At 36.3% G+C, this 27,805-nt stretch overlaps 1 protein-coding gene across 1 annotated transcript in view; it reads left to right on the top strand.

The window, feature by feature from the left end:
* Nucleotides 1-10,591, top strand: part of ncanb (neurocan b) — a 242,756-nt gene extending 232,165 nt beyond the window's left edge. Inside the window, exons 14-15 of the mRNA XM_056447233.1 lie at nt 7,960-8,142; nt 9,756-10,591. Of these exons, the coding sequence (XP_056303208.1) occupies nt 7,960-8,142; nt 9,756-9,877 (305 nt within the window). The 3' untranslated portion in view covers nt 9,878-10,591. The remainder of the gene's footprint in view (nt 1-7,959; nt 8,143-9,755) is intronic.
* The last annotated feature ends 17,214 nt before the right edge of the window (nt 10,592-27,805 follow it).

The following is a 27,805-nucleotide window of genomic DNA, read 5'->3' as shown; positions in this document are numbered from 1 at the left end:
TTGCATCTTTGCCCTACATTGACGATGATTGGAAGCTGCCATTCGAGATTTTAATTTTAGGCCAAATTACCCAACCCTATTCAATTTAATAATGCGTTTCCAACTGAGACAGAACATCGAGTAGAGGCGGGGATTTATTTTTGTGCTCCTCCTCTCATTTTTTACTTGCAGTAAACTGATGGTTTGGGGGGCGTGGCTAAATACATTTCACCCAACCCGTCAAACTGATGTCATCAGAGAAGAACTGCGATTACGGAGCAATAGCAAATGGTCATATTTTGATTAAAGATTACATAAATAATGTTTTTCAGTGGGCGACGCAGTGGCGTAGTAGGTAGTGCAGTCGCCTCACAGCAAGAAGGTCGCTGGTTCGAGCTTTGGCGGGTCAGTTGGCATTTCTGTGTGGAGTTTGCATGTCCTCCCTGTGTTTGCGTGGGTTTCCTCCGCGTCCTCCGGTTTCCCCCACAGTCCAAAGACATGTGGTACAGGTGAATTGGGTAGGCTAAATTGTCCGTAGTGTATGAGTGAGAATGAGTGTGTATGGATGTTTCCCAGAGATGGGTTGCAGCTGGAAGGGCATCCGCTTTGTAAAACATATCCTGGATAAGTTGGCGGTTCATTTCGCTGTGGTTACCTCGGATTAATAAAGAGACTAAGCCAAAAAGAAAATGAATGAATGAATGTTTTTCAATGGATTTACGCACAGATTAATTGTTCAGTTTAAGAATGTGCACAACAAATAAACAATGTAATATAATCAGATAAATCAAAATAATTAAATACTAATATCTATAAAGAATCAAAATAATTATTTAGACATTTTTGGTTTATTTGTTCAGTAATTGAATCATATATTATTTATATTTTAAAATACCATATTTGTAATACATAAATATAAAGGTGTTACATTTATTAATACAATAAAATGTGTAGATTTATTAATAAATGTAATATGTGCGATTGTAAGCAAATAAATAAATAATTAAAAATATATATACTGTAGTTACGATTTAAAGTGAATCAAAAATATATATTTTTAATTGTCCTATGACAAGAATGGGTATTGTTCAATACTTTTAGGACAACTTTGATGAAAGGTGATGATCCACTTCACATGTTGACTACTGTAGTTTTGTTTTATATTTTATAACAATCTATACACATGGACTATTTTATTTAAGAATGTCTGACTGTAAATATATATATATATATATATATATATATATATATATATATATATATATATATATATAATTTTAAATAATTTTATATTATACTTATTTTTTCTTTCCTTCTTTTTCTTTGTTTTTGTCTTCTCAGTAAAAAGTAATGATATTCATACATTTTTAAGCATGGCTTAGTCCAAATACTTCTTAAAGACTATGGTATGTAAGTGTACAACGTGTCCAGGATTGAGTATTGATTTTATGGTCTATTATTTATTTATGATTTCTTGCTGAATCAGAGTTCGGTTTGTGTGGACAGAGAACAGATGTTGAGTGCAGGAGTGAGTGTTTTTATGTGTGACATTTTCCTACAGTCCTCAACCCAGAAGGTCAAACCTCTCTCTCTCTCCTCACAAAAAAACCCTTAAAAATGCATACAACAAAACTCATCAGACTTACAAGCAGCAGCAGATCAATTCCAGCTCATACCGTCACTGATTAGGTGGCAATTCCTGCCCGTGCTGAGCGACAGATAACCTACAGTTGCTTCCCAGAATTGATTTGATTCAGAAAATTCTGCAAGGAGGTTAATGGCACGGCTTGCTCTGGAGCGTTTGATAAAGAAAATCTCACCTGAAAGGGAAATGCCAAAGCCACAAGGCCTAAGGTGACTAGAAATCACATTTTTCCAGCTCGTTTTTTTGATGTACTGAGATATTTATATAAAAAATAATCAAATATTTAATCTTTTTTAAAAAAACATCTACTTTAAAAATGTTGTATGGCTGCAGAAAAGGTTTAGCTGTAGACAAAGAAATGGAAAAGTACATATTTTCATCAATGTGTGTTGACATTTGGCTGAATACCTGGCAACCTAAGTACTGTTTGAACGTAAAGGCAGGTTAATTAGGGACCGAGCACCGAACGGTGCAAGGCCCTATTGGACTTGCTCCGTTTATTATTATTATTATTATTATTATTATTATTATTCTTATTATTCTTCTCCCGAATGAATCGCGATTTTGAGGGTCTAAACATGCCCGAAAACTCACGAAAATTTGCACACGCTCCAGAAGTGGCGAAAATTTACGTTTCTTATAGGCTTAGGAAATGGGCGTGGCAAAATGACTTGACAGCGCCACCTAGAAAATTGATACGGACAAGCCCCCGAGCCACGAATCACGCACATGGACGAAAATTGGCACACACCTCAAACATGCCAAGACCTACAAAAAAGTCTCAAGGAGCGATATCTCAAACCCAACAGGAAGTCGGATATTTATGGCTTCCTGCGGCGAAAAAGTGGCGATTTTGCCATTTCCAGGCGTTGTACTTTAACGAACTCCTCTTTACTTTAACTGTACTTTAACCGTCCTGACCTGAACACGTTTACATGCCAATATCCCGATACAGTTATAGCGCCACCTGCTGGCTACAGAAAATGACATGATTTACAGTGAAACAAACTCCTCCCACAAATTTCATCATATCAGCACCAAATTTGAGTGGTGTCATCTGAAAGCAGTATCGATGATATATTGTGAAGGTCTAGAGTTTTCGTCGCTGGGCGTGTCCGTGGCGGACTCACAAACTTCGCCATGAAACATCAAGTTGTTATAACTCAGGCACGCATGATCCGATCTGCCTCAAAACTCACACATTTGATAAGTGTCCTGACCTGAACATGTTTACATGCCAATAACTCAATACAGTTATAGCGCCACCTGCTGGCAACACTAAAATTGCCTATAACTCAGCCAAACAATATCCGATCTGCCTAAAACTTCACATGGTTGATAAGATTGCTCTCCTGAAGACAACTACCTGCCAATATTGAGTCACAGTCATAGCGCCACCTGGTGGCAACAGTAAAATTGCCTATAACTCAGCCAAACAATGTCCGATCCGCCTGAAAATTCACATGGTTGATTAATATCCTCTCCTGAAGACATCTACGTGAAAATATTGAGTCACAGTCATAGCGCCACCTGCTGACGGGAGCAAGTTTGGCATAAATCTGTGATTTTCTCAGATTTTTTTATGTATCGGCCTAAATTATTATTGTTCGCGGTTCTCTGTCGTCCTACGGCCGCCGGGCGGCGGTGAGCCCGGGTGCGAGGTCCCTATCATCGCTGCTTGCAGCTTTAATTGTGTTTGTTATTGTAGATTAATTGCACATTGATGCCTGTGTATAGACAAAATATATGTAAATGTAGACTATAATTTTAAAGATTGAAATCAGAAAATATAAGGTGCGTCCCAAATTGCATAATTATACACTATTCTATGCTATTTTGTAGTATAAAAAGTGTAAGCTGTGCATTTAAATTGAAATGTATAAAAAGAATAAGTTCATTTTAAATACCCAGATGATGTACTTCAAACAGTAAAAACATGTGTGGAACGATGGAGGGGAGGAGCTGATGATGAAGGGGAGGAGCTATCAACAATTTAACCTTATTAGGTTAAATTGCCTTATTTTGTGGGGTGGGGGACGGGGTGGGTTTTGCATACAAAAAGTGGTTGTAGTCTATGGGTGTGTGAATCCGAGAGTGTTTGAGTGTTTCCTATTATTGGGTTGCTGCTGGAAGGGCTTCTGCTGTTTAAAATATATGTTGGAAAAGTTGGCGGTTCATTCTGCTGTGGCGATCCCTGATAAATAAGGGTCTAAACCAAAGGAAAATGAATGAATGAAGTTATGTTAAATGTTGACTGAGAAATGGATGAAACTGATTGCAGCAAACCATTTAAGTTCAAAAACTGATCCTAATGAGTACTGTGAACTTTATCCATTTGAGTAAACGAAGCAATTTGAGCACAGTAAAACCCAATAAATGAAGAGAACTCAAACCAACTGAGTACTGTAAAACTAAGTTAAGGCAACTCAAACCATTTGAGGACACCGATTGCTACAAACCATTTGAGTGAAACTAATCTATATGAGTAATGTGAACTTACTCTATTTAAGTTGACGTAATGAGGTATTTAATTAACTCATTACGTTCAACACTGAGTTCAAAACTCTTTTCAAATGAGTCGAAATTACTTTCAGTCAATTTTGAGTTAACTACACTCATTTCATTTTATTAAGTTGCCTGTTGGGTCTTACAGTGTAGGTAATGACACTAAATTCATACACTACATGGTTGAGTGGAAAAGTGCATTTTGTATATTGTTTTATTTTTGAATGCAACTATGGTTTCCCCTACTTTATTACCACAGTAACGATCTGTACTGTGAAAAGTGCAGTTCAGTTAGCCTTCATTTGACTTGGTGACATTTTACAGATAAGCTATGTCAGCGAATTCCTTTATGGTAACTTCATTTACTATGATTACAGCATAATTTTTTTTTTTTTAATCATAAAAGTTCAAAAGTCTTGTAATAACCCCCAATAACACTCCGGGGTTCTTCAGATATGCATTTCAACGAGTGCCATATTAAGGGTTATGACATTGTGACAGTATTATTCACAAGTATAACTAGTATTATAAACAAAGTGCTGGAAATTTACATTAAAGGCATAGTTAAAAGCAGTTAAAAGTTAGAGATACCAAAATATTTTTTTAAAAAGTAACTGGAATCAAAAATAAAATAAAATAAAATACATTTTAATAATTAAATAAGCACATAGAATACTACTCATAGAAATATCTCACTGAAATTATCTAAATAATATCTGAACTTGCATTCTTACAAATAAATTCACCAATTTAACGTTTAAATCGTGCTTCTTACACAATTTGTAATTAATTTATTTATTTTGTGATAACCTAAAGACAATTGGTCAACCTGGCAGTCAGGTAAAGGGTTAATCACGGTAAAGTACTGTTTAGTTTCCTGTTTTGGAGAGGGTTTTGGGCAGGGCCAGATTAAACAATGGGCATTGTGGGCACAGGCCCAGTGGCCCGTGCGCACTTGGGGCCCCTGAGAGGGGAAAAAAACACTGAGTTTAAGGTGTCTATTTAGGCTAAGTGCAAGTAGCGTACATCGTTGGATCACTGTTTGATTGACAGAGACAACATAACTAAACAACTGACAACAGCGTGGCAACATGTTTTGACGCGATCAATCGTCAACTCGGTTCGAATCCAGCATCTGATGAACTCATTCTTCTTTTTCCTCCATTACATATCTGATTGTAAATACATTTACTTTTAATAGAAAGGAAACATTTTATTTCAAAAATGAAAATAATGAGAATGTGATATAAAGTCACAAGTGGCTCATGGGTATTTTAGGTTTAGCTTATTTCATAAGTGTAACAGCATTAAAATATTCTATAAACAGTTATTTTCCACCTGATGTTAAATGTTAGCAACATCTTAATATAACTAATTTGTATTTACAATGAATACCCTTTAAAAATATAGATATTTTAGTACTGCTTCAGTGAACTTGAACATGTATACTAAAAGCCATTCATTTTCGCTAGTTGTATTAGTATTTTTGTAATCAAAGTGTGCTTTAAATATGAGTAAAATCTTTGTAGACTAAATATTTGTACTATGTATCATTTATTTTTAAAATGCGGGCAATACATTATAGATTAAATTTATAAAAAAGAATATTATTATTATTTTTTTAATTTAACTATAGGGGTGCGGCGGGGTAGGAGGCCCTACAAGACAATGTGCCCAGGGGCCTCTGAATTCTTAATCCGGGCCTGGTTTTGGGTCACTTTATCATAGAGAGTGTATTTTCCTTATCAATTATGTTGTATTGAAAAGTGTTTGAATAAAGTACTGTTGAAAGCAGGCTTTTCATAATGGCAACCGTGTAGAAGTATAATACATTAAACAAATGAACGAACTGAGATTATGGCGGACAGTCTTGTAATTTTTTGTTTGTACCTGCTCTCCGGTCTCTTCCCTGCGTTGTTTACTTGCTCTCCACTAAAAAACAACAGAGCAACAATACTCTCTCCGCAGCTTCAGTATCTTCAGTCAGGCGGTGCGCTGAGTTTGAGCTGCGAGGGCGCCACCTAAAGAAGGCATGCGGAACTGCAGGAGAACTAATGAAACGATACTGTGAGGCTCTGCTGCAGAGTGTAATTTCACTGTAGGCTGCAGTGCTTTAGGACTGAATTAGATTCATTTTTCACGTTTTACCTATGATAGATATTGAGAGATTTTACTTAATCTTGGACATGAAGCAGAAGCTACCTGACTTCTATTTTGTAGCATAGCCTACTTTTCTTGAATTCAGTGGAAACGGTAGTGAGACTTGATTTTTTCCTCTTCATAAATTGACTGATGGGATCTTAAGATGTATGTGTTTTTAATTATTTAGACTGGTCTTGTTTTTAATGCTTATGTATATGGTATTTTGGAGGATAAACTTATTTTGTTTGTTTTGGTAACAAGGACTTGAAAATGGCATCTACGCTCAAAAAAGTATTACTCCTGCTTGTTCAAACTACCTGTTTAAAATGAGCTAAAACAACACATTTCTTGTCATTTATTTGGCCAATTTCTTTATTTTTTGTTCAATCCACTTAAATTTGTAAACCATTAAGTTAACTTAAGCGTTTTGTGTTGGGACAACATGAAGGAATTGTGTTGGACCAACAACCTGGTTAGAGGATTTGTAGTTCCCAGCATGCTTTGCGTGAGATTAAATTAAGAGAGGGAAATGTAAACAATAAAAGTAATCTTAGGTGTTTACAGTTAATAGAAAGACTTGTTAGAGTTTATTCTTCACTTTAGTTTGAAGATTTAGAAGATTTTCATGTAATGCTTTGAGTTTTGAGATCACCATCTTGCAGAAGCACCCATGCTTTGGGTGTTGGCAGCTTAATTAGCAAAAATGCAGTTTGTTGCTTTGCTCAGTGAGCAATAACTGTCCTAAAATAATTCCTCATATAATTTCAAGTAAAACTAATATACTTTGAAATGTACAACACATATTAGACATACATGATATTATCAGACTTTTGAGTTTAAGTTAAATAAAAATACAAATGTTTTTAAACTTGTAATTGATAAAATCATGTTGGACCAACTCAATTGCATTTAATGTATAAACAGGTTTTAGTACAAATTTATTAGATGGTAATCCTGCCTTCAATTAAATTTAGTTCATCCAATGAGTTATTTTTTTAGAGTACAGTATGTGATTGATGGCATTTAGATGGCTTTTTGAGCCATCTTTTTGAGTTTGTTAGATATTTGCTGTATGATTGATTCTATTTTTTTTAATGCATAATATTTTATATGGTTTTTAATTTACTTTTTATTTTGAATGATTTTGCCACTCAATGGTAAGTAGCTTAGTGGTATCTACTGTTTGTGACAGTTGGCATCCATAGTTCATCATTTACAGTAACGCTCATGATTAAACATCAGGAACTATGGATGTGCTGTATGATGTATCAGATGTTGGCCAATAATAAGTGTTTACTTTATCACTGGTTAATGTATTTTCTAGCATGAAGTAATAAAGATATTTGTACAGAATTTATTAGACTATTATCAAAGTTTAACATTTACCTATGCATTATTAAAATTTAAAATAGATTTTGTTAACATTAGTTAATGCTCTAAGAGTTAACAAGAACTAACAATAAACAACTTTTTTTTTAATAACTAATTTTAACAAAGATTATTAATATATTGTAATAAATGTATGTTCGTTGTTTGCTTATATAAATAAATTAACATAACATGGAACCTTATTGTAAAGTCTGACAAATATAGCCTTAGATATCAGCCTTAATGTTAAAATATTAATCAAATCTGACTAAATTTACATATATATTAATATAAATTTAATATTATTGTCTGTTTTGCAGTACTATGTGGAGCTCCACCCACCGTGGACAATGCTTTCCTGATTGGCCGGAAGCGTTCTCATTATGACATTCACTCTGTGGTGCGTTACCAGTGCGGCGATGGCTTTCTCCAGCGTCACGTCCCTACCGTCAAGTGTCGTGCGAATGGCAAATGGGACCGGCCCAAGATCATCTGCACGAAGTGTGAGTTTCCTGATTTTATTGCTATGATGATTCCAAGAACAAGGCTGTCCATGCACTATGGTGTATTGTTGATCGTCCAACCCCGAAACACAAAATATATAATTTCACAAATTTCTAAAGGACAAAGAACTAAGGGAAATGTGAATTGTTTAATTTTTTTCCAATAAAGCATGTTGTTTTGTTGTAATTGTGAGTCTACAGGAATACAAATATACTTTTAACAGTTTAAAATTATGTCTTTCATACTTACAGCCATGGTTAGAGAGTTGTAATTGTGATCTAAAGGTCACAGGTTGAGTCCCGGCATTTTTGGGAGTGAAGACCAGTGCTCCTACCACATATAATACCATGGCTTGAGCAAGACACCGATACCCAACTGCTCTGGGTCTGTGTTCATGGTGTGCGTGCGTGCGTGTGTGTGTGTGTGTGTGTGTGTGTGTGTGTGCACTGCTGTATGTGTGCACTTGGATGGGTTAAATGCAGAGCACAAATTCCAAGTATGGGTCACCATAGTTGATTTCACGACTTTTACTTTCACTTTCAAAACTTTCACTTTCTAAACTTTCACCTTTAAAACTCACTTTCTTGTTGAATATATGTACAGTATATTAAACAAGTATATGATAAGTGACTGTAATTAAATTAGCCAAACATTTAAAGTAATACCTTGCTTAATTTAATTACAGTAACTAGTGACATTGTAACTAATTAGGGCCAGAAGGAATCTGCGGACATTTTTTTGCTATTTCTGCGCAGAATTTTGGTAAAAATCTACAGATTTATGTGGAATGATTTTGGTAGTATTATAACTAAAACTTTAATATATAAAATAAAAATTTATTCATTTTAACTTGCATTTAATGTTTACTGTGCAAATCCAATTAGATTCAATTTATTTGGTAAACAAAGCAAACCTCTCATATATTATATGTACTGAAAGACCGAGAATATTACTTTACAAACTATATTTTAAATAAATCATATAAATATTTTCATACTTGCCAATATTACTGAAAATAATTTTAAAACTGAAAAAATATGAATTTACACACATTTACACAAGTAAATAAACAGAATCAGTGATGGGCTAAAAATCTGCAAAATTCTGCGCACACAAATTTTGTGTGGGCCTACTAATTACACACAACACTAGTCACAGTTTACATTTTGCTATCCTCACCTAAATTTAGTCATTTAGATCAGTGTTTCCCAACCCTGTTCCTGATTTTTGACACATTTTCAACCTCTTCCTATTCAAACACATCTGAATCAAATCATCTGAACATTAGAAGAGACTCCAAAACCTGAAATGAATGGGTAATCCAAAAGGGAAACATCCAAAATATACTGTTGGTGTGCCTCCAGGAACAGGGTTGGGAAACACTGATTACTACACACTGTATGTAAATGAACTATAGTGTCATGCACACACTAGTGAGAAAATATATATATTTAAAAAAATGATATCTGGTGTTTGAATAATTTTTGGATTAACAATATATTTTTGTGTCTTTGATGGCTGGATGATCTCACAGTCTTGTTTTGGAATCTTCACGGTGTCAATATCAATCTTCACATCAATATCTCAGACCTGATTTCTCATTCATCCTCAGCACGGAGGTCTCACCGCTACAGACGCCACCACCACAAGTCCCACCACGAGCGCAGAAAGCACAAGAGGCACGGCTCAGGAGGAGGCCATCGAGGTCAACAGGAGGGTCACGGCCATTTCTAACCAAATAATCCCCCTCCGTTTGCGCCAGCCTTTCACCTCAACCTCCTTATCTTTGATATCCGACGGCCTTTCACCTTTTCCCCCCTTCTCGTCCGGCTCAGTCGACCCCATTTACGATCATCAGCGAGGGGAACTGCTGGACCTTACAAGGACTATAACGGTTTTACTTTTCTGTCTTTTTATTATCGTTAATGTTCCATCGCATTTTAGTGGATCAGTCACGAGGAAAGTTCTTTCGTACGTTCAATGTAGAAAACACTCTAGGTAACTGTTTATGTATTTTTACATAAGCATTAATTGAGATGGGTGGGTTGGTACTACTTGTAAATATTGTACTTCATTTCAAATCAAAACGGACTGGAAATGCCCAGCATCTTACGATCGTGCACCGTTTCTTGACCGTTTTGACATTTGTTTGCTCTTTGTATGACTTTGACCTGATTTCTACAGTATTTCTGAGTATTGATGTGTTTTGGGTTGCGAGGAGTGGTGCTCATTATTATTTTTATCATATTTATACTGTTCAAGTGCAAAAGGAGTTGAGGAATGGCTATATGAGGAGTCATGTTTAAAATGATAAAAAAGTACCATAAATTAGTTTGATCAATTTGGCAACATCAAAAGCTGTACACTATATTTGTGCTAAAAACAAACAAAAGTCAATGAAAGTTTATTAAAAGTCTGGCAACCTGACAACAAGTTAATCACTCACAGTTTGATAAAATAATACAAAAAAAAACAACATGAAAAAATAGTTTTAATTTTGACAACATCTAAAGTTGTACTATAAATTTAAAGTGTTCTCATGTTAGCTTCCTCTCAAATTTAAGTTTTCAAATTTAGCAACATGGTAAAACTAAATTTCAGCCCTAATTTGGTGAGTTTTTAAGGAATAATGATTTACATTCCTCACACAAACTTACTGAATGCCTTCAGAAAAAATATTTTCTGATAAAAGTCATTCATTTTGCTTCAAAATAAGGGTGAATAGCAGCTTGCATTTTTTATTTAAACACCAAAAAAGCACGATAAAAGTAGTTTGATGAAACATAAAATGTCTTACTTTGACAAAAATATGTCCAGCATTAACAACATCCAACTTGACAAACATTTCAGACCCATATCGGTGTTGTTTACTTTAAATAATGACCTTTATAAGTACCTTCAGAACAATAATATACAGTACCTCACATATTATGCACCCGCTTCGAATGCCACTCGATTGAATATCAGTGGTTATCAGCTGATAGATATGGGCCAGTAGGAGCCTTCTGTGCCTACTGGTAGGCTCAGAATGCTGCTATCATCCATCCATATGTTTAATCGGCTATACTAATTTTGTTTTTACATTACTGTGACTGTTGGGTTTAGGGTTTGGGTAGAGGTGAACGTTAATAAAATACAATTAACGAGAATTTTAATAAATAATATAAATAATTCTCGTTAACTTCTCGTGATCTATAGCTGATTAACCATGTGGATGGATGAACACTCAACAAAGTATCTTCTTTTATGCTCCACTGACAAAAAAGGAAAATAAGGGTTTGTAATTTCATCATTGTGAACCTTTGATTTATGGAGCTTAAATACCCTTAGACAGCCTATAACTAGTTAAATCTCAATCCTGATATAAAAGGTTTTCTCTCTGCTAAAAGCATTGACTTTGAGCGACCTGACAAAAATTTGTTAGGTAAAATGTGCTACTGTAAAATCTCTTCAATCTGTTATTGATAGTCTGCGAAATGATTTCCTGCTTTCTCACCCTCAGAGCAGAAATTGTTCTGTCAAGAAAAAGAGCCAGAATTAGAGGTTCGACTCGTCGTTCTTAATTGCACTCGGCTACATATACGGCACATCAAACCCAGTCGGTGACAAGCTAGTTTTAACAGCTTTAGGAGGGGGTCGCAGCTATGTCCATAATTAGCTCCTTGATGTAGCACAGTCGGGGAAGAAATAAAATAGGGGCGGATTCCCTAGGGTGCGACGAAAACGAAAACAAAAGATCCAGATGGTGCGATATCACACACAGGTTAGATGTTAAAAGTGCTCGTGGGTAAATTTTTGCGAGGCAGGGATACCTCCAGCATCGAAGATCGGGAGGTTAAAAAACAAAGGGCTCATGCCAGTTGAGATGCGGCGTTTGGCCTTCTGTTCTCCTCAGAGCGAAAGATATGGTTTGGGCTTTCGAAACGTATGCTTTTTTCCTCCCTACCAGGTGCGTGTCCTGTTTTTCAAAGAGTACTGCGACAGCTGACTCAAAAATGAGGGCCGTTTCTTATTCTCTGCCCTCTCAACTATCCTTCTTACCTTAAAAAAGGGCAGACTCTTTCTTTTGCAGCGCATTTCTAATGCCAAGTTTTGTGCTTATCTCTCGCTGTTCCCAGTGAGATTGCAAATGCAGCCCGGTTCTTTTAACGTCAGCACTCCCTCGTCTTTCCTTCTTTCCCTTTATCCACCTTTTTTAATGAAGTAGTCAAAAATTCGGAGGATGAAATGCCAATATGTATCAGAACAATTCATCTTTTTTTTACCTAAGCAAGCTTAATTAATGTTAAGGGTATTGGCACTTTTTTGACAAAGAAGCAATTGACTTCAGGGACAGAAGGATTTTTCTTAAACCAGTTTTTGTACATTTTGAAATTCAGTCAACAGGAGAGAGATGTGTATTATTGGGTAAATTTCTCAACATTTAACCTCAATTTACCAAAATTATAGTAAAATAAACACTGCTACAGACAATTTAGAAATAAATATTTGAGATATTTATATGGTTTTAATTAACATTTTATTACTATTTATTATTATTTAGTTGTTTTTATTGATCTAATTGTTTCTTTGACTTTGTATTGTGTTTATTTTATCTCAATTTTTTTTACATTTATTGAAATATATATATATATAAAAAAAAAAATATATATATATATATATATATATATATATATATATATATATATATATATATATATATGAGCAATATCACACCAGTAGCAATGCGATGTGTCTGTATATTGGCGTGCGTTGTGTTCCTATTTTGTGCTTAGTGTCCCACCAGTGCTGACATACAGCCATATCGCACTGCTACGAGTGTGATATTGCATTTATACAACAGTTTGATGGCATAATAATGTGTAAAAAAGAAGAAAATCAAACACGGGAGAGTCTCAAAACCCTTTTGTACGAGGAACTATTTTCTTCTGCCACTCATTCACATGTGCAGCTGACGTCAGAACAGCAGAAACTGTTGCTACTTCACAAACGTTAGAGTTAGTATTTGAATGATTCTCTAGCGTAATCTCTAAAGAGATGACAAAACAGGTCATTTTTGCTCTCATTTTAAGATCATAAGGCTGAACGGCATGAAATGCCATCAATCTAGAGAGATTTCCTAGTATTTCTCTGTTGCAATCAGGATATTACAATAATTAACCCACGAAAAAGCCAGAGCAAAGAAAACACTACCAGTTAAATACATATATAATACAGTAAAAATACAGCACTACAAAATACAAAAAAGAGAGATCGACTTAGAATGTCCCTTACCTGATTTATAATGATTTGTTCAGCTGTAGTTTGAAACTTGCACTGAGAAAATGCAGTTTTTCTCTCCTAATGCTGCTTTCACACCAGAGTGATTTACATGTTAAGTTAATGCAAAGACGCGAATAGACATCCTGCAGCTCGATATGCGATTTTGAGTGATTGACGAGCTTAACACACATATCGCGTGTTTTGCGCGAAACGCTCGAGTTTGAAAATCTGAACTTCAGTGGACATTCGCGCTGCGTTAACCAATCAGGAGCTTGCTCTTGGGAGGGCGTGATTATGACGTAGTGCCTGTTGTTGGTGTCCAGGGGGCACAGTCAGAAGCAACGCTGAAAGATTCCATCATCCAGGTATAGTTTCTGAAAGAGTTGATGAACTCACAGAGCTGGGTGTACTTCTGAATGGATTTAGTGGACTCAGGCACGGCTCCAAACGAATCTATGCTGTTTTTCAGTCCTCCTAAAGCACATAAACACAGCTATTCTCTCAATAAAATCCATGTTAGCCATTTAGCAACGGAGCTAGAGTCACCGGGCAGACAGAAGCCCCGCCCATGACGCGAATCCGTGTCTGTTGTAAAGTGAATTTGACGCGCAAATGAAGCGAGTAAACTCAAAATGTTCACGCGTCTATTAATGAATAGCGGGATTTATCCGCGCTTACCGCATCTAGTGTGAACACAGCATTAAGACTTATTATGCAGACTGTCGCCATCTAGTGGCGGAACGTCAACCGTCACTTTTTTTTGGTGTGCTCAGACAATGCACTGAATCCGATGCTCAGAAATTATGAATATTTTAAAATAGGCACTATCCTTATAAATAAATTGCATAGTTGCAATCTAAACAACTACATTCCTGACTAAAAGCCTCAAAAGTACATTATGTTGTCCAACAGCAGTAATATTTGTCAAACTGTGAGTGTCCTCTGCTTATCGCTGTATGTGGGTGGAGTAATACACAAGGGTGAAGGGTCAAGATGCTGTATGAGTGCAGTTATTTGCAGAATATTGCCATCAGCCAATCAGATTCAAGAACTGTTGTATAAGTATATAAAACTTCATAATATAAATGTAAATATTTCAATAAACATAATACAATTATACATATATTGGGTAAAGAATGTTCTATTCAAGTTTTGTGCAGTAATTTCTTCTGCACATATACATATTTCATTGAACAGAAGGTGTAGCAATGTTATACAATTTGTCAGTCAAAATTGGAGTCTCATTTTGATACCCAGAATCCTAATAATCCATATTAGCTGCTAATGTAGCTCTCTATCACACTAATAGCTCTTTACACCCTTCAGCTGAGGCTAGCGAAGGAAGGCAGATGGCTAACAATGTGGCAACTTAATTGTGAGCCTTGATTATAAAAATGAACCTCTAAACAAAGAATGTTTGCAGCTGTCTTTTGGCAGGCTTTCTGAACAACCGCAAGAGGCAGCTGCAGGACGTTCTTCCGGCAAGTTTTCTGACTAATTGCCACAGAGCAACCGTGCTCCCAGAGGTTGTTACGCTAGCTGCGCGACCCCTTTGTAGTTACATTCATGGAACATGGTCTTATTTATGCTTGTATGCATGATTTATTCAGCCAGATTTGCTGAGCAAAACATGCAAAACACTCGGCAGTGACATTTTGTTTGCTACAGTATCTGCTGCTGCAGCCAAGAATGGCGTTTTTTTTCCATTTACTCTGTTTTGATACAATGTGCACATTGTATTGAGAGTTTAACCTTGTCCTTTTTGTATTTACATGATTGTTGGAGGTAGAGAGGAAGCTGTGGAGGTGAGACAGGAGCATGATGTCCTCTGTTTAATCAGGAGTGCAGGTATCACAACACATCCATCATTGCCTTCAGAGAGAAGCGCATCTGAATTTTTAGTGTGCTAACTTGATCTGCTGGAAATGTCTTTGATTGGACAGTGTCAGAAATGGAATTACCATGACAAAGAAGCCAGTTGAGTCACCGGTGGCACTGCAGATTTTTCTGAAAATCACAGCTGCTTAGTATATTTAACCCGAACCTCCGGCGTTCCCTGTTCACCTAAACCATGCTTAAATAGTCTGCCCTTTACCTCATATATATCTCTATTGGCACATAATCCTATCTGTAAATTCCATCCCAGCTGGCTGTCATATCATTACCGCCAAATTCGCCAAGCATGGTTGCTTTGATGATAGGACTGTGGGAGAGGACTTTAAGGAAGACTTTGTGATACTGATTAACATATTGCTAGTCAGATTTTTCAGGTGTCCATGTGTAAATTACATCTGAGGTCATGAAATGTATTGAGCAGAGGTGTGCTAATACTTTTCTTGGTGGACAAATGTATGATTTGCAGTGAGAAAAAGTACAGCCATAAAGCAACAAGGTAAACAAATCATCCAAAACAACAGCATAGCAATATGCTAATAACATTTCAAAACACCTTAGAAATGGCAAAGAAACCTGCTAAGAAGCATTCAGAACAATTCTACTTACATACTCAACACATTAGCCACTGCGTAGCAACAAGCTAATACCACTCAAAACACCTTACCAACTCCATAGCAAAATACTCATCAGAATCTCATAGCAGCCACAAAGCAACAGGATATATCACCCAAAACACTTCAATAATGGTATAGCATTATACTATTTACATTTCAGCAGCTGTATAGCATCACACGACTAGCCAATCAAAACATTTTAGCAAGTGTATAACAGTATGCTAATAAACAATCAGAACATCTAAGCAACTGCAAAGAAACACACTAAGAACCATTCAGAACACTTTAGCAACTTTTATTAGCCAAACTGAACATATTATCAACCTCTAAGCACCATGCTAAAAATAACTCAAAACATTTTAGCAGCCATAGGGCAGGCAGCATGTAAGCAAACAATCCAAACATCTTAGCTATAGAGAAGTAACATGCCAAAAATGATTCTGAACACTATAGCAAGTATCAAATGTATAGCAACATGCTAATAACCAACCTGAACATTTTGGCTACAGCAAAGAAACATGATAAAAGTAACTCAGAACAAATTAGCTTTCATATAGCAACTATTTAGCATCAAGCTAACTGGTTTGCATGGGTAATCCCACATTTTATTCTGAAGAATCCCAAAATGGTCAATCTGAAAAACAAAACACATAAGATTTTCAAGTATATTTATAGTTAAAGCTCTTGTTTTTTTATATTTATTATTATTCCTGTATATTTATTGCTTAAAGGACGTCCGGTCATTGTTAGTAATCCAGCATTTGGTGCTGTTAGAAGCAGTAAATGTATTCCTCCTGCACTAACAAAACAACCTTGCAACAGAAAACATAAAACTTTCTTTTGACACCACTCCTCAGCTCTGTGATGTACAGACTTTTCATTTCAATTCGTAATGTCTATTCTCATTTTTTATGTATGTATTTATTTATTTATTTTTCACTTTTTTAAAATGAAATCTGGATGTGTTTGTTGCTTAGAGTCCCTGGACCTCACTCACACTGGCTAACTCTTCGACGCTAGGCAGAAAACAGTGCTGCTGCTACATCAAACTTTAAACACCATCTTCTATGTTGAGATACTGCTGGGTTGTTGTTTTTTTAAGTATTTCCCTCAGATTCAGGCTGTGTGAATGCGGTCCATGTGTGTTATTCAATATTTATTGATGTTCTTATGAATTCTAGTTCTGTCATTGTATTATATTCTTTACCAAACAAGTGGTCAATTAAAAACATTGGATGGGATCGGTAATATTATTGAATTGCTGTGGTTTTTCTCATGAGTTGTCACCTTTAATGCAATAGCTAACCACAACAATGCCATTGCGAACCTGAATGCCTTTCTTTTTCTTCATAGAATGCCAAAGGAGGCATTTTGAAGAATGTTCATGCTGCTGTTTTTCCATACAAAATAAGCATAAAATGACAAATTAAGCCATGCAGCTTTGGAATATAATGGTGAGGAAATAATGATATGATTTTCATTAATAATGAATAATGAATTTCATTAATAAGTTGCTGGCTGCAGTTCATTTAATGACCACCGCTGTAGCTAATATTAACGTTTTTTCATGTAGCTCCTTTAAAAACTGGTTAGATTATTTTATGCACATTAATAAAAAAATGACGTAGCTTGGTTTGTCACCATCACCATATCTTATTTTAGTTGTTGTTTAATCTTTTTCTTTCCCTCCATCACTGGATGCAAGTTCTTCTTATCGGTCCATTGGCTCACAATAAGTGCGCGGTGAATAATTCATACACCACGAGTATCTCTGACTACCTCTGCTTTATCTCTTCATGTCAGATTCAAGGTCTTTGATGTTTCATCCTTGTGCTGAGGCGAGAAACATTGTAAATATTCCTGTATCTGCTCCTGCATGGAGCTATGATTCTTTCGTTTAATAAACTGGCGAGATCATGACACCGAACAGCACAGGAACGCAACAAAACAAGGTGTTAGTCGTGCAGTATCAAAGAGTTTTATTCATGCAGAAATACAATTTTAGTTTCCCTTCAAATAGGTCAAATAGATTCATAAACACAGCTCTGAAAGTGAGGGTACTCCCCAAAATGCAAACAAATCTGTCATTATTTTACTCACACTCGTGTCATTGTATTCTGCACATGGACAGTTTATACCTCTAAGTGTGGAAAAAAATTGTTGTCCATAAGCAATTTTGGGCACATTCCTTTAAACGAGTAATTAGTTATAGTTACTAGTTACTTTTCAACGGAATTACATAATTATAAAAGTAACAAAGTACCAGGGAAAGTAACTATTGTATCACAAAAATTCTAATTTGTCAAATGAATATAAAACAAGTAATACTGAAAAAATGTTACTGAAAAAATCATCACTGTTAGTAATGTCGTTTATTCATAGCACTGTTATTCCCATCACTGTCCATCAGACCAGTTATCCAGGCTATATTATAGTTATGAATGATGAACAGGATTATGTTTAAAGGGATTGTTAATTCTCTCATTATTTTCTCAACATGTTTTTTAATTTAAATGAACAGTTTATAGCTCTAAAAGCACACAAATGTGGTCAAATCATATTATTAGCTATTTCCTAAGCCTTCTGAAGTCATACAATATTTCCGAATGACACACCGCGTTCAATTTAAAGGAGTATTTTACTCAATGTAAACTGCCATCATGACTTTACCCCATGTCACAGCGCTTTTATCAGTGTTTTCAAACAAATAACATTTATTTTAGATATATTTATGTTTAAAAACACTTGAGAAAATGTGCTTTATTCACATCAGATATACACTGTTTACGCGACCAGAGTGTTTACTCTATTCTTCTCCCAATTAAACAGACATTTTCATGTAGTCCGGGGAAAAATAATGAATTAACGTTATGTAACCAATGTGGTGGCTTCCATGATCTATCATAATCTAATAATATAATTATTAAGCTCTTTAAATGATGAAATACCTGTTCTTACACATAAGAATTAGAATATCAGATTTGTCACAATATAATTAGGACGTTTGTCAATAATTGCAAAAATAGATACAAAAAGTTGGGGTGTGACGAGATCTCGGGTTACGAGATCTTGCGAGACTAAATCGCAACAAGGTTTAGATATGCTTAAAGTCATAATCGTCGTAAACACAAAACGAATTTAGATGTGAAATATTCCTATTTTAGTCTTATTATTGAAGTGCTGTACAGACAAGTAACTCAGTAACAAACTATTACATTCGTTTAGGACTTTTAGCCGCATTTTGCTACAGGATAAGCCATAATGGCACACACACCCATCATCATCGTTATCATACCATGCTGCCCAGAAAAAAAAACTGAAGAAAAAAACCTGAAGTTTTAATTTCATTTTACATGTGGTATGAAATTCCATTAAAACAACTCTCCCCTATCAGTCCTTACTTCCTACTCTTATCCAGCAGCTCAGGGTTTGTCCAGTTTATAGCAAAACATTTTGAAGTTTGCTCTTTATGGCATAATTCATTAAAATAGGAGTAAAATAATATTCATTACAAGTTGATTTTTAAAAGCACCTAAAATAGTTTTGCATTTTGTGATTTTTTTTTTTCTTCAGTTGAATAAAAAACTATTTTTCATTCATATATTTCATCGTTGAGGATTCCAAAAAATAGTATAAAATTCTCATGCCGTCTCGTTCTCATGAATCCAATCTCGTGTCTCGTCTTGTGGAGTAAGCGTCTCGTCACACCCCTACAAAAAAAAACAATATATGCATAAATCATCAAAGCTGCAGTGTGTCGTATGTTCTAAACCTCAGGTAAATAAAGGTTTTCTTCAAAATGTATGAACCCGCATAGCATGGAAGATTATAATTGCATGCAGCTGAATAACAAAATGTACATTTTTTAGTGAACTATCCCTTTAAGTCTGTTGGTTGCCATTAAAACTATCCGCAGTAGCAATCAACATATCTACAGCTTTATGAACGACACAAGGGTGAGAAAAGGACAGTATGTTAAATTCCTGGACGAACTATTTCTTTGCATTTATTTGGACAGATTAACCGAAACCCTGCTTTGAATAAATTCCGAGCTAGTACAATTCCGCAGCAGTAGTGGGCGATGTTTCTGCCCGACTGAATCTGCATGTGCTCGACTCTCCCAGCGCTCCAAGGGCACACTGTCCTCATTAGACGTCAAGCTGCGGAATCTAGTTAGTGTTGCTCTTAAGATGACCTAGGCATTTTTCCAACTGCAAAAACACATTCCTGATTTACTGTGGCGCTGCCTTTTGAACCAGTTACTATTCTGGGAGGGATATGAATTTGAAGAAGTATATGGCCACTTTTTTTTTCGCTCTATAAATATTAAGCATCTCATCCAAGAACTTTTCCGCTGACTGAAGCTAACTGTGCTAATAGCATATGAATTGCCAGATTCTCCCGCATTTGCTTTCTGGATGTGTTTCTAGGGGAAAAAAAGAATTGTGACAGGCAACTATCTTTCCCTAAATGGGAAATGCATTTATACAGTTGCAGTATTAGCATTGTGAGCAAGTGCTAAGGTTAATTCCTATTCTTAAGTCCATTTATCATTCCAGTAGCTAAATTGATGAATACACAAGGTCTGCTAAGCCTTTGCAAGAGCCGCATTTAACAGGATAATGATGTTTGTGCAGATGGTTGCTGAGTCCTTAGCTGCTAATAGGTTTTTAAAGTACTGCAGGATGCAAAGCAGGCCAAAAAAAAAAGAGTCGCAAACGAAATCAAAACATCCTTCTGCCCAAGTCCATCTGGGCCCCGGTGAGGCTTGATGCACATGCCCAGTGTAGCTTTGTTGTAGGTCCATGGCTGATGATCCGGAAATCTTCCTTCATTAAGCAGCTTAGCGCATCTTCAGTACAACAAGATTTTCACGCATCTCTGGCTTCGGGGAGAGCTAGTCTATCAGAGTCCCCTTACTTCTGGTCCCACTCCAATTGGACATCGCCACTGTGCTCTAGGGAAGAGCTTAACCTTCATGGCTTGTAAGGACCGTGTCTTTGTGTGTTATAATGCAGGTTGTGGGCTTTATTGTTGTTGTGATTTTCAACTCCCCGACTCCATCAGGATTGAATGTATTGAATTAATAGTACGTGTTTTGTTTGCGATGGGAACATTTACTAGGCTGAGATGGTGATTTGACAAAACTAAAGAAGAAGTTGAAACGACTCTTACCAAAGACTATAGAAGACACAAGACATGTCACTCGTGTAGAATGGAGAAAAGTGTAATGGTCAATATGGCAAATAAAGCCCTGCCAAATAGTATAGAAGGCAGTCATCGATCGCTATAGAATGACATTTCTCCGGGGGAGAAACTTGGACCAGACATGTGCTTTTACGACAGTTTGGTGGTCGACAAACTCACTGGAATCTCAGCGAAAACTTGCTTCACAGACATAGGAAATATATCCACTTAAAGCTTGAAATCTCTACTTTTAAATGAACCAAGTGCACTTGAAAAGGTTTTTTGGTTTTCTAAACTGTATAAAACAAACGAGAAGTACAGTCCGTCCTGTCAAACGCACATCACATGACAGCAATTACTTAAACGCCCACAAACGTGTAAGCAAAGAGTCGCTGTCATTTCTAAAGGAGATTCACCATCAAGACCAAGTTGTGTATTATTTCAAAAGAGCAGTGCGATCAAACTATCATTATCCAGAGGATGATCATGTAAATTGAAGCCATAAATGAGGTTGGTGTCGTGATCTCGTTCCTTTCGAGTGCGCATGCACATTAGCTTGGGTAACCTGAAAATATGTCGATTTTTGTTTGATTCGGACGTTTAGAAACAATACTTATGAGATAGTTGATGTTTAAGTTTATTGGTGGTTCCAAATTTGCAATGTAATCGTAAGCTTGGCAAACAGTTTTGGAGAATTTGATGTTTCCCCATTCAGACAGAACGCTCGAGCATACTGCCTGAGTGGTGTTTCAGAGATGGCCGCCAAATAAGATGACTTGCCTTATTGGGACTTTGCTAGTACTCACCCTCATGACAATACAAACCAATTGGAAAATATGTTTATCTTTGAAGTGTGTTGAGGGTTATCTTTTGGAATTTGTGATGATCTAACCTTTTACTTGCCCTTTAAAACCAGAAACATGGTTAACTATGGTAACAATGTTCACCCAGAAATGAAAATTATGTTATTAATTACTCACCCTCACGTGGTTCCAAATCCCAGAGACCTTCTTTAAACTTTGCATAGACAGCAACTGTCCCAGTCCATTTAACATCCAGAAAAATACCAAAAACATCCTCAAACCAGACCATGAGCCTTATGTGGTTCAATTGGAATATTGTCAAGCTACAAGAATACTTTTGAAGAAACTGTGTGAATAAAGTAATTATTTTTGCTTTATGTGTGCACAAAAGGATTATCTTAGTTGATAATATTCTGATTGAACCACTGAAGGGCATGCGGTCTGTTTTGAGGATGTTTTTTTTCTCTGGACTTAGAAACAAGCCTGGACTGGTGCTGTCTATTGAGGATCAGGGAGCTCTCAGATTTAATCTAAAATATTTTAATATATGGGTTTTCGAATGACATGATTAAGGACATGCAGGAGTAAATAAAAATTAATAGCATTTTCGGGTGAACCCTTTAAAAGTTGTTTTTAACATTCTTTGTAATTCTAAACATAAAGTTTGATGGGTTCATATGAATGCTGCTCCAGAGCCAACAGGCTCCCAAGAGTGTCTTACCCTACAGTGTCCCAATGGGGCTTTCTCATTGGGTATTTATGAGAATAAAATCATAGGAACTAGCTACAAAGCTGTTCACAGGCACAGAGAACTAAAAGGAAGAACTAGAAAAGAGAATAGAAAGGACATTTTGCTGGTTGTATTTGCACCATCACTAGTAGACGTATAAGTTATGTTACTGAACTTTACTTTGGGGGAACTAACTTTGTTCCCCATAAAGGCGTTCCTGTCCCACTTTATATTAGGTGGCCTTAACTACTATTTACTTGCATCAAAAAATAAATTCAATACACTAACTGTGTTCATAGTGTATTTTTAGAACAATTCTGGTGCTCTTGAGGTGAGATACGGGTAGGGTTAGGGACAGGTTTGGTGGTATGTGTAGGTTTATGGGTGGGTTAAGGTGTAAAGTGTCAAGAAATTAATTAGAGATGTAAATGCACGCAGGTATTAAATCAATCATGTATAAAAGGTAAAAACATGTATTTTCACAATAATCACATTGTAACAAATGACTAATTTTAGTGTAAGTACATATTGGTTAAGGCCTCCTAATATAAACTGGGACTAATTAATATTGTTCTAAGTTGCAAACAAGAATTTCACCAATAGTTTCAGAGAAATGTATGGTTATTGGACTATAAAACCATTCCCTAGTTTGAGTTGCATGAATGAGCCCATAATTCAATGTGCAAACCAATCTATCTTGTTTCTAGTATCTAAATGTGTAAAATCTCTGCATGTTTCTTCAGATATTTATCCCATAGTTTCCGCATAATTTCTTGTTTATTAATAAACTGCTTGTGCAACTTCATCTCTTTATATTCAAGAGCTTGCCGTGAATAAATTCTCTAAACTGCTGCATTAACCTTTTGCCCTTTCTTTCCCACTTCAGTCTGAGTTCTCTCACCGCCAACAGGCAGGCAGCAGCAGCAGGCTCGCTCTTGATCAGTACCTGCGACCGCTTCCAATCGGAACAAATCAGCAGGATCCCTGTTCAAAGCTTATAGGGTCTAAACAAACAGAGAACACTCGCTGTTCACTGCTGGAGGCTTATTCAACAAAGCAGAGCCTTTGTATGCACAGACTCATTACCCGGTGAAATGAGCCAATCAATGTTATAAACACTTCAGCCAATTACCTTGTAAAGTATTATGTACATAATACAGCATTTCCGAGCTTTGAGCAAGAAGGATGGTTATTTTGGCTTGACAAGGCTGTAGTGTTTGTGTAAGGAATGCAATGAGTCATTCAAATGTAAAACATTTAATTATTTGTTTTGCTATTTAAAGGTCTTGCCACTGGAGGTATTTCAGCAAAAAAATCATCAACATCCTGTTGGTTTAGCCATCCCAGCTTTGTTTTGTACCATCTCCTGTTCAAGGGCCAGGTGATTGACACAAGACCCTGTCTTAGCCCTTTTGTTAATATGCTAGAACAATTTCCAATGCTAAAAAAACACGTTTAAATCCTGCTTGGAGATCCCGAGTAGAACCAGAGGCTTTTAATTGGTGCCGTGACCCAGAGGGGAGTGAGGTTTTGTGGGGTAAGTATAATGGAGGCCAGCTAGTAAGTGCTATGAAAACCTTTTAGAGGTCTTGACACTTTAGAGGTCTAGCAGTTAGTGGGCTCACCTCCCATTCCGGAGACATCGGTTCTTATTCTGTTTGGAGTGGGTTTAGTAGAACCAGGTGGATTGTGTTGGTGCCGTGACCCAGATGGGAGAGAGGTTTGTGAGTTGAGTATAATGGAAGCCAGCTAGTAAGTGCTATGCAAACCTGACATATACAACCTCATAACACTTTAGAGGTCTTGTTAGTGAGCTCACCATTCTGGGGACCCTGGTTCTTATTCTGTTTGAAGTAGGTTTAGTAAAATCAGATGGATTGTGTTGGTGCCATGACCCAGATGGGAGGGGGTTTTGTGGTGTCAGTATAATGGAGGCCAGCAAGTAAGTGCTATGTAAACCACAGGTTTATGAGGCTGACATGTACGCCCTCATTAACATAGGTTTAAATCCTGCTTGAAGATCCAGAGTAGAACCAGCAGGGTTTAATTGGTGCCGTGATCCAGATGGGAGTGAGGTTTTTGGGGTGAATATAATGGAAGCCAGCTAGTAAGTGCTATGTAAACCTGACATATCCACCCTCATAAAACTTTAAAGGTCTAGTAGTTATTGGGCTCACCTCACATTCCAGAGACACTGGTTCTTATTCTGTTTGGAGTGGATTATATTAGAACCAGAGGGATTCTGTTGGTGCCGTGACCCGAATGGGAGTAAGGTTTGTGGGGTCAGTATAATGGAGGCCAGCTAGTAAGTGCTATGTAAACCTGACATATACACCTTCATAACACAGGTTTATGAGGCTGTCATGTATGCCCTTATAAACACAGGTTTAAATCCTGCTTGGAGATCCCAAGTAGAACCAGAGGGGATTAATTGGTGCCGTGACCCAGATGGGAGTGAGGTTTGTGTGTTGAGTATAATGAAAGCCAGCTAGTAAGTGCTGCATTAACCTGACATATACACCCTCATAACACTTTAGACGTCTAGTAGTTAGTGAGCTCACTTCCAATTCTAGAGACATCAGTTTTTATTTTGTTTGGAGTAGGTTACATTAGAATCAGAGGCATTACATTGGTGCCGTGACCCGGATGGTAGTGAGGTTTAGCGGCTGAGTGTAATGGAGAATTGCTAGTAAAACTTTATGGGTAGACCTGATCTCAAAAGATTCACTAGTGATTGACACTAGAGGTTGTGATGTTTAGCATGCTTGTTACTTCACTTGCCTCCAATGGCAGTGATGCCAGTTAGAATCCTACTTGGAACAGTTTGACTAGAACCAGAGTGGTTACACAAGCAACATTTTTACTTTTTTGTCAAAAATGTGATTGCCACTGTCCTAACCAAAGGGGTTTGTAGATTAGCTTGTTGCTGTTAGCACCTGTTGAGATGGGAATGCTGACAGCTATGTTCTACAGCTATGCCCTACACATTGCACAGCATTTTCACTTTGAGTATTGATGCACAAATTATTTGACACCTCATGCCTGCTTTGGACATGATGTTCCTGTGTTCAATTTTCACTTCCGCTTTCCCTTCTCTGTCAGCAGGCAAGAAATAGGACAAATGTGGCACCTTTTGAGATCTGATTTAGTTCGGTTTGCCCAAGAGGATGTGCTCAGTTGTTAAGGGTCAATTAATTTTGACTTGTTTAGGATGGTGTCCAATGATCCATTGAAAAGTAATGCAGCCATCTCAAGAGAAATGTTATAATGGCTTTTTATGCCCTCTTCCTGATTTAAGAGTAGCATAACATATGCGATAGACTATATTTCCAACAGGAGTTACCTCTTTAGAAATAAATTTACTGTGGTTTTAAAAGTTGTGTTTTTTGCTTTTTTTTTCAACATTTTTGAAAAAAAATAGAAGCAAACAAAAGTTTGGGTAACACTTTATTTTGATGGTCCATTTGAGTATTAGTAGACTGTTTGCTTGATATTTGCTGATACTGCTCCTTCAACAGACATTTAACTGACTATAAGAAACTTAGAAAGTACATGTCAACTTATACTAACCCTAACCCCAACCCTAACAGTCTACTTATAATCTAATGAGAATTATTTGGCATGTAGATGCAATGTTACTTAATTCAACAAACGGACCATCAAAATAAAGTGTGACCAAAGATGGTCATGACATAGGCTGTTTCTCAATATGTGTTCTTGTGAAACATCATCAACCATTGTCAAAATACTGTTCCAACACAAAGTTCACGTCTTGCCAAGTACAGATAAAATTTACGGATGTGTACTCGCTCCACCCCTTTCGTCAAAAATGCATCAAGAGGTGACTTGTGCGAACTTGCGAAGCGCAGGTATCCCAGAATGCATTACAGCCCAACCAGCGAAAACTAATGTCAGAGCAGAAAACCTTCACGGTTTTAAAAATACTGCTCGATTGTGTTATAAAATAAAGTTTTAAGAGTTTTTCAGGAGAGAATGTAGTTGTTTTAAACTTGAATCGGCAGTTTATTTACAAAAATAGCCCGTCTTTGACGATGTGCTTCAGCTTTGCAGACTCTAACCCCCAGACTGACAGCGGGAGCTCTGTCATCACATCCCCTGCCAAGAGCAGCTTTACTTCGGCCAGTACATCTCAGAAGTACCGTTGGATCTTATCTCTCCATTATAGTTAAAACATGATATTTAATATATCTTGTGCAATTCCAATGGACAGTTTTTGATCTTTTAAATCTATTATTTGTTCTCAGGTGTATTACTTTGGCAGTGTTACTTTGTTACATTTTATAATTCTTTTTAATTACTGTATGTTATTGCGTTGTACGCTGTTTGCTTGCCAATTTGCTTAACATTATCTTTATTCCTTATTGTTTACGTCTTGTACTTTACACTTGAATAATGTCCATTGTAGTTTATTAAATCTGATAATCAAAGACACTAGTCTGTGTATAATAACACATTTTACTTCACATTTATAGGAATTTATGTTTACATTTTCTCAAACCAAAAATATTGATTTATAATATCAATATAATATTAATTATAAGGTCATGCTTTATATAATTTATTTTATTGTTTGTGTACAGTGAATCCGATGAATCCATGGTGAGGTAAGTGATGTTATAAAGTACACTGGCGTTCCATTTGAAGAAGTACCTTGTGTCCTTGGTCTTTGGGAGTTTGTTCTTCCAAGTCTGAACTTGGCAAGTCTGAACTTCCAAAGAAACAAGAGTACTTGGTATTGAGAACAGCTATACAGCTATAGTCATGTTAAAGTACTGACTACCAAAACTAGCTTGGCATACATAAAGCATTACATAAAACATAGATGTTTTTCCAGATCTTTGTAAACAGGGATCATTTTGACAGCATTGGTGTCTGTGCATGTTAAAACTTTTGTGTTTTAATACATTCTTGTAGTGTAAATGCTCCTAAACTGTTGGGAATTGTGTGTATTTCTGTTATGTTTATTGTTTAAACTTGTGCATTCGAACATGGTATACCATGACAGATAAAACCAGAAATGATTGGCATATAATGAAATGTATGAGAGTAAACATGGCATAATTTCATCCATTTAACAAATGACTTGCTTTTCGTTTAAATTCATGAGGCCTCATTATAGCTGTTACTATGGAAATGTAAGGGTCACTTA

The sequence above is a fragment of the Danio aesculapii genome, chromosome 22, assembly GCF_903798145.1.
Source record: "Danio aesculapii chromosome 22, fDanAes4.1, whole genome shotgun sequence".
In the NCBI taxonomy this organism is placed as follows: domain Eukaryota; kingdom Metazoa; phylum Chordata; class Actinopteri; order Cypriniformes; family Danionidae; genus Danio; species Danio aesculapii.
The sequence above is the reverse complement of the archived record's forward strand: the minus strand, read 5'-3'. Positions and strand labels throughout refer to the sequence as shown.